The sequence below is a fragment of the Mercenaria mercenaria genome, unplaced genomic scaffold (genome assembly GCF_021730395.1).
Source record: "Mercenaria mercenaria strain notata unplaced genomic scaffold, MADL_Memer_1 contig_1776, whole genome shotgun sequence".
Lineage (NCBI taxonomy): Eukaryota > Metazoa > Mollusca > Bivalvia > Venerida > Veneridae > Mercenaria > Mercenaria mercenaria.
The window spans coordinates 40,486-48,345 of record NW_026459779.1 but is presented as its reverse complement, the minus strand read 5'-3'; the positions used below and the strand labels follow the sequence as shown (position 1 = coordinate 48,345).

The window sequence follows — 7,860 nt, the reverse complement described above, 5'->3', positions numbered from 1 at the left end:
GTAACCTCCCTGATATATCACAGCAAATCTTATTGCCAGGGTCGGACAAAGTTCGAATCCCAGTAGGATAAAGTCCATACACCGAACACAGGTTGAACTCGAGAGATAGGGTCATTCTGCCTCACGGGATCGGCTGGTGCGAGGCCATGTATCTATTGCGACTTGACCGGTGTGCCCTACCGGCCATAAAAGCACTTGCTTGACCCTTGGCGAACCAACAACAACAACCATCCTACCCAAAACGGTTACATTTGGCGCTGCGAGCAGGGTATATCTTTAAATTGACTTTAAGCCTGAAAATAGAAGAACCAGGCTGATTTACTGAATCAAAAAGTTCATTTATTAAGCTGGTCATTAATATTAAAGTTTTCAAGTAAATGCCTGTAGTGCTAAATATAGCTCAATTTATATAGGTGTGATAAATAAAGTGTATGACAATGGCGTTTTTCAGTGACTACGAGTTTTCAAGTATAGGAAATCCAAGTCTTTCCGTTTCGACCACGCAAGCGTCTACACAGACAAAATAATATGGCCATGAGGTAAATAACACTTTGAGGCCGACAAGCCTGTTTCATGGGTCGAATGAACCTAACGAAACCGTGACCCCTAAGAGAGTCGCTTTCGAGGTTCCGGACTCAAGTAATAATTTAATACAATTGTCAGAAAAGGATGCATATTTTCAATCTACGCCACGCGCCAGGCCTGATGCTCCATCTTTTTGGCAGTCACCTATTACTAACAGGTATAATGATACCGCTCTTGCCGGGTTGGATCCGTTTACATATACACAGTCACCATCCACGGCGCCGCCGCCGTATCCATCTTACGACAGTTCAGTACGTACGCCAGTAAATCATAAAGAAGTAAAACTTCCGAAATTCGACGAGGATCCAAATAAATTAGAGTCTTTTATCATGAGTTTTGAAAAAGCTTCAAGAATTAACGGTTGGGATAGCTATATGATGGCGGATCGTGTTTGGCTGGCAGTGCCTGATATTGTACAGAAACATACATTCTATGCCTTTGTCGGAACAATCACAATATGAGTCTATTAAAAGATTGTTAAAGTCTAGGTTTGATACCTTAGGTACAGATTCAGCCGGTATTGCGTTGCGGCAACGTAGGAAAAAGTCCGACGAAACTATACAGCAGTATGTTAACGAGCTAGTAGTATTAGCCGAACAAACGTACCCTGGCGAAAAGGGACCATTCTTTCAGAGTTATTTGATAGATAGATTTTTGGACGGGTTAGGCAACGAATGTTGGGTTGAAAAGATTAGGGAATATATGTTTATACATCATACAGAGCGTCTGGACGACGTCATCGCACATGCGCGATACTTAGAAATGTCTAATCCAGGAACAAATGTTAGGAAGCCGAGGCCTGAATACAATAACGATGCGGGGCAAAATGTTCAATTCAATCCGATGCTGCCGCAAAATGTAAATCGGTTTCCAAGACAAAACGAGTTTAGATTTCCGCATCCAAACAGTTTTATGTTTCCGCCTCCTTTTCCTGTACCTGTACAAAATAGACCTCCGTTTCAAGGCCCTCGTAATGATTACAGTCGACATAGAATACAAGTTAATTGTAGACGTTGCGGAAAATTAGGTCATATAGCAGCTCATTGTACAGCACCACGACCTTTAAACTAGGTCCGGCTGACCTTGACGGCGAAAGGTCAGCCCTACATCAAGAAATTAAGCCGAAAAAACATGTTAGCTTTACCGGAATGCCAGATACTAACTACGACCGCAGCAACAGTCAAAGTCCGATTAGTAAATAAATTTCTGCAACGGTCTTTAGAGATACCCCAGCTAAAGTAGTTCAGTCAAATAATAATCAAAGCACTGAAAGCACGGAAAATCAATCAGGTGGTCGAGTCAGTAGGGATCAAAGCTATGAAAAACCGAAGATAAGCTAAGATTTCCGAACATTGAAAATTGGATAGATGCGCGTATGTGCCCGAATCAAAGTATTGAAAGTACTCAAATTAAACAGAACCAAAATACTAAGAGTACTGTCGAGTCAGAGGGTTCTCAGACACTTAAACCGTCGGTTGATGCCATTAGTAAAGAACAGTTGAGTTCATTAAGTACTAATATGAGCAGAGTTGACTCTCTTGATACGAATGGAATTACTCAAAATACCAAATCTCCTAATAACACTGCGTCTCCCAGTAATAGCAAGGTGCATAGCCATAACGGAGCCCCTAGCAATACTAGTCACGTGGAAAACGATTCTGTTAGGGACTTTTCGAATGCCTGTTGGTACTTCCATGCTGAAATTGAGACTTTAAAAATGCCCATTTTGTTTGATACGGGGTCACCAGTCAGTTTAATTTCTCGTTCAACATATGAACAATTAGGAGATAGGAAACCAAAATTAGACACAGTATCTTCGAATTTATATGCGGCTAATGGATCAAAAATAACAATTCTGGGGCGTGCAAACTTTGAGTTTTCAACTGAAGTAGAGTCTTATATATGGCCATTTTCAGTAGCTGATATTGAAGGAAATATGGGCATAGTAGGACAAGATTTCATTACATCCAAGGGTAGGATTCTGAATCAGAATAATTTATCCTGGAAAACAAAAGATGGAGTCGTAAATTTGTACAAAATAAAGTCAGATAAGGTGAGCAGAATTTTAGCCCAGAAAGATGTTTCTGTTCCTCCAGAGTCCGAGATGTTTATTAAGGGAATTCCAAATTGCCCTTTATATGAGAAACACAATATGGTGGAACCTATAAATAGTCTTACAAAAAGGGGATTAGTTATGGCTAAGTCTATGGTTGAAAAAGATGGTGAGTCATTGTATTCTGTAATGAACTTGACTGATAAGCCGATAAAAATCAAGCAAGGGGACTGTATAGGCAATGTAGCTCCAGTTGAAAGTGTACACTGTAAGCAGGTATCTTCAACAAATAATAGTACTTTTCCGGAATTTTTGCAGCCTTTAGTTGATGGGGTTGACCCTTCTTTATCAGAGCAAGAAAAATGCCAATTTAAGGATCTTTTGCTAGAATTTCAAGACATTTTTGTAGGGCCTGATGGAAAAATAGGCCAGACTGATTTGGTTAAACATACCATTGACACTGGTATAGCAAAACCTATTAAGTTACCTCCGCGTAGGGTTCCTTTAGCTGAACAGGAAGTTGATAAAATGCTGAAAGATGGGATAATTGAACCAAGTGATACTCCTTGGGCGGCACCTATATGTCTAGTAAAAAAATCAAGCGGTGCTTATCGATTCGCTATAGATTTTAGGGGACTTAACTCTGTAACGACTAAAGATGCATACCCACTCCCCAGAATTAGACAAATATTTGATAATCTTGCTCATAGTAAATGGTTCAACACAGTAGATTTAGCTTCTGGCTACTGGCAAATCAAGATGCATCCTAAAGACAAGAAAAAGACTGGTTTTGTAACACCTACAGGCAGAAACAGACTGTATCATTTTTTGGTCATGCCATTTGGATTATGCAATGCTGGGGCTACATTTGAGAGGTTGATGGAACATGTTTTGGGGGGGTCTGCAGTGGTCTAAATGTCTTTGTTATTTAGACGACGTCATTGTGTATGGGTCAGACTTTCAAAGTACTCTAGAAAACTTAAAACTTGTGTTTAGTAGGTTTAGAGAAGCTAACTTAAAGTTAAAACCGTCTAAATGCAAATTTTTCCAAAAGCAAGTTAGTTTCTTAGGACACATCGCTACTGAAGAGGGCACGAAATGTGATCCTGCAAAGATAGAGTGCATCTTGAATTGGAAAGAGCCTGTGAATAAACAGCAAGTTAGGAGCTTTTTAGGCTTAGTCAATTTCTATAGAGTATACATAGAAAAGTGTGCAGAAATTTCGGCACCTTTAACCTACCTGACCCGTAAGAACGTAAAATTTAAATGGGACACTTCCTGTCAAGAAAGTTTTGACATGCTCAAGAAAAATTTGACGGAGCCACCAGTATTATCGTACCCCACCCGTGAGGGGAAGTTCATCTTAGAAACAGACGCTTCCGGTCATTCTATTGCCGCCATCTTGTCTCAGGTTCAAGGAGATAGGGAAGCTCCAATCGCATATGCTAGCAAGACTTTAGGTCAATCTCGTATGAATTATTGTATTACAATGAGAGAATTGTACGCGATAGTCTATTTCATTCGCTACTTTAGGCATTATCTGTATGGTAGGCCATTTATAGCTAGAACAGGTCACTCAAGTCTAGTCTGGATCAAGAACTTTAAGGATCCTGAAGGCATGCTTAGTCGTTGGTTAAGCGTTATTGATACATATGATTTTACCATTGAGTTCAGGAAAGGCAAACAAATTCCTCATGTAGACGCATTATCAAGGATTCCCCCTCCCAAATGTAAAAATACTGGGTGTATAGACTGCGGTGATAAAGCAGGCAGCACTTTTCTGTCTGAGCCACAAACTAACTCTTCCCCTGAACAGTCTATGGGCGGTATAGTAGCCGGTGCGCCAACAGACCCTAAGTCTGTTGACACGGACGATATGTCTGTGTACCCTATCCGCGTCGAAGAGGCGACAGCGGGAGCCTGTGGCAATGCTACTGATATATTCCCTGGGGTAGGAACGGTAGAGGAGGATGCCTTGATAAGCAGTTGGATCAAGTATAGAGATAAATCTGAAATTAAGACATTGCAAAGTCGAGATATGGCCATTTCTGAAGTTTTACAATTTGTCAATTCAGGCACAAAACCGCCTAGGGATGTCTCACTGCAAAAATCATGGGAATTTCAACAATATTGGCGTCAGTGGTCATCGTTAGAAGTACATGACAACATTTTGTATAAAAGATATACCGCGAATGGTCACGAATTTCTTACGTTGGTGGCACCGTTAGTAATTCGTAATGAAATATTTTTTCAGTTGCATGTAAATAGAACAGCCGGGCATTTTGGTCGCGATAGGATTATAGAGGCCATTCGTAGGCGTTTTTATTGGCCAGGAATCCACGATTCTGTTAAAATATGGTGTGAACAATGTGATTCGTGTGCTAAGACAAAGCCAGGACCTGGTGTAGGCAAATATCCACTTAAGTCTGTAAGAACGTCACAGAAATTTCAAGTGATCGCTTTGGATTTATTTGGACCTTTAAGTCAAACTGAGAACGGCAATGAATATATTCTTGCCATCTGTGATTATTTTACAAAGTGGGTCGAACTTTTCGCATTACCTGATAAAACAAGCCAAACAGTTGCCGATAAATTAGTCTGTGAAGTTATCTGTAGGTACGGGTGCCCCCATCAAATTCATTCAGATCAGGGTAGGGAGTTCGAGTCTAATTTGTTTTCGGAAATGTGTCGACTCTTAGGTGTAGAGAAAACGCGTACATGTCCTTATAGGCCGCAGTCAGACGGAGTTGTAGAGCGCTGGAATAGAACGTTAAAACAAACTTTGACCATCTTTTGCTCTGAAAATCAAACAAATTGGGATGATTTCTTATGCTACATTGCCATGGCATACAACACAACTGAGCATTCCAGCACCAAATATACACCATATAAATTAATGTTTGGTCAAGAGGTACGTTGTCCAATTGATCTCATGTATGAAGCCCCACCAGATGTTGAGGAAATTCCGTGCACTGTAGAATATGTAGAATGGATGAAATCCGCTTTTGAAACTTCTTACTCCTGGGCACGTAACAACTTACAAAAGGCCGCTGTCAAGCAGAAAACTTATTATGATATTAAGGCTAAAGTAAACCGTTTCGAAGTAGGTTCTTTTGTTTGGAGATATTATCCTCCTATAGCAAACACTAAATTGGGAGTCAACTGGGTAGGCCCGTACCTAGTAGTGGCACAAGTCAACGAAACTACGTACTCTATACAGCGTGACGTAAACGCACCTGTCGTGAACGTTAATGTCGACCACCTGAAACCATATTTAGGTACAAACGCACCAGAACCGTGGATTTATGATGATCCATTACTGGATGGAAATGTAGAAATCGTAGAGGGTGACGTATCGGTTCCAATCCCGGAAGAGCAAGTAATAGAATTTACGCCTGAACCCGAACTGGAGCCCGAACCTCCGCCTCAGAATCCCATAAGAACCAGAGTGGGTCGAGCGGTAAAACCGCGTATACGATACTCGCCATAAGATTAATAGGGTATCAGCTTATATTGAACAGTATTAAAGTTATGTAAATATATTTGTCTTTAAATAAAGGTGAATCGCATCAATGTAAAATGTTTAATGTTTAGAGTTTCATCTGTATAAATTTATTAAACATAACATAAAAGTGGTTTAATTCAAGGTAATAAAGTATCATAGTTATAGATGTCAGGGTACTACCAGAATTTAGTGACCTTATTTATATTGAGCCTCGTCCGTTGAAATTGTGTACGCCTGGGTCCGTGACATGACACCGTATGTTTGGACGTAAAACTATATATATATATTTCAACATATAGGGAAAGTAATTCCTAAATGTTTTCTTTTAGTATATGGTAATTTCCGTTTATTTCTGTTTAAATAGTGAGGAAGTACAGTTGACAGTAGATCCGGCTGAAGAAGAAATCTTTATGGCACAGGAAGCATTCCCGGCGAAAGGGATGTGCTGTCCTGTAAATGATTGTTATAATTTTGAGTACTTTCAACACCCCAGTGACCTTAAACGTCACATGATAAAAATCCACTTGCCCATGCATAAGGAATATGTTTGCAACAAATGTGGTGAACATTTTGCTAGAATAAGGGGCTACAATGCCCATGCGTCAGAAAAGAGATGTGAGGGTCAAGGGGAAGAAGGGGTCACACCTCGCTTCACCCATAATGATAAATATATTGACCCAAAAGGTGTAAGACCTCCCTTGGGAGGTTTTGTCAAAATTAAGATGTCACCTTTTGAAAGGAGACAGGCGCGGAAGGCGGCTGTGGGCAACAAATTTGCCTCACAACGCCTTCAGCGTTATTCAAGGGATGCTGACGCTAGGGCATGTCGCATCGCCTTGGGGTTTCTAGACCCTACTGTTAAGCGAGTGGGTTGAAAATTAAGTTGTTGGGGTTTTTTTTTTTGGTATGATATTTTATTAATTAACACCGGGTGTTGTGCTGTTTTCTTCAGCTGTGCGTCATTGTATACTCTTTTTGTCAATATAATATAAAACTTCAATATAGTTCTAAGAGGGATAACATATTTTGGTTTTCCCCATCTTTATGGATCCTAGGTCACAGTATTTGGGAATTGTTCACCTTTCATAACGACAAAATATCCTACTTACTAAAAAAAAAAAAAGAGATATTAGATCATATTTGTACAATTCATAGTTATAGTTCTTAAAACGTGTGTACTCATTTATTTAGTACACTTGTGCTTATCATTCGTTAAGTACTTTTGTAACCCTTTCTTTCACAAATACATGGATGCTGTAATTCATTTACTTACTCTACATTGATTTCATAGAGTACATTTCCTATTCTCGTTTTTTTTACACTTCCTACATACATTATTAATAATGTAAAGTTTGTTAAACTAGATTTAACAATAATATCAATCCGGCATAGGTATCCAACATAGGTTGTCATGTTTAACACTCAAGGTTTGACATAACCTTTTTTTTATATATATATAATATTGTGTACATAATTATGGTATTCATTATTACAAAAGTGATACACAGTTAGTACGATTGTTATCTTTTATATATTGACATGGGAGTATAGACAGATACCTGGTTTAACTCTGTTACATAGCCCTCGGTTGGCTGAGCTCTGAGCCTCATCTCTCTCTATTTCACCTGACCCTGGTAGTATGCTACGGTTTCAGCTTTATTCTAGAAGGACGAATTCGTTATGGAACGCCCCATATATTTAGACGAGGATCCAACTA

The 7,860-nt window shown here is 39.5% G+C and overlaps 1 protein-coding gene across 1 annotated transcript; it reads left to right on the top strand.

Annotated features, from left to right (window-relative positions):
- Window positions 1-319: 319 nt before the first annotated feature.
- On the top strand, window positions 320-7,390 carry LOC123532402 (uncharacterized). Its single transcript, XM_045313828.2, has 2 exons — window positions 320-539; window positions 6,508-7,390. Exons 1-2 carry the CDS (start codon window positions 529-531, stop codon window positions 7,016-7,018), a joined length of 522 nt encoding a protein of 173 aa, XP_045169763.2. The 5' UTR covers window positions 320-528; the 3' UTR covers window positions 7,019-7,390.
- The last annotated feature ends 470 nt before the right edge of the window (window positions 7,391-7,860 follow it).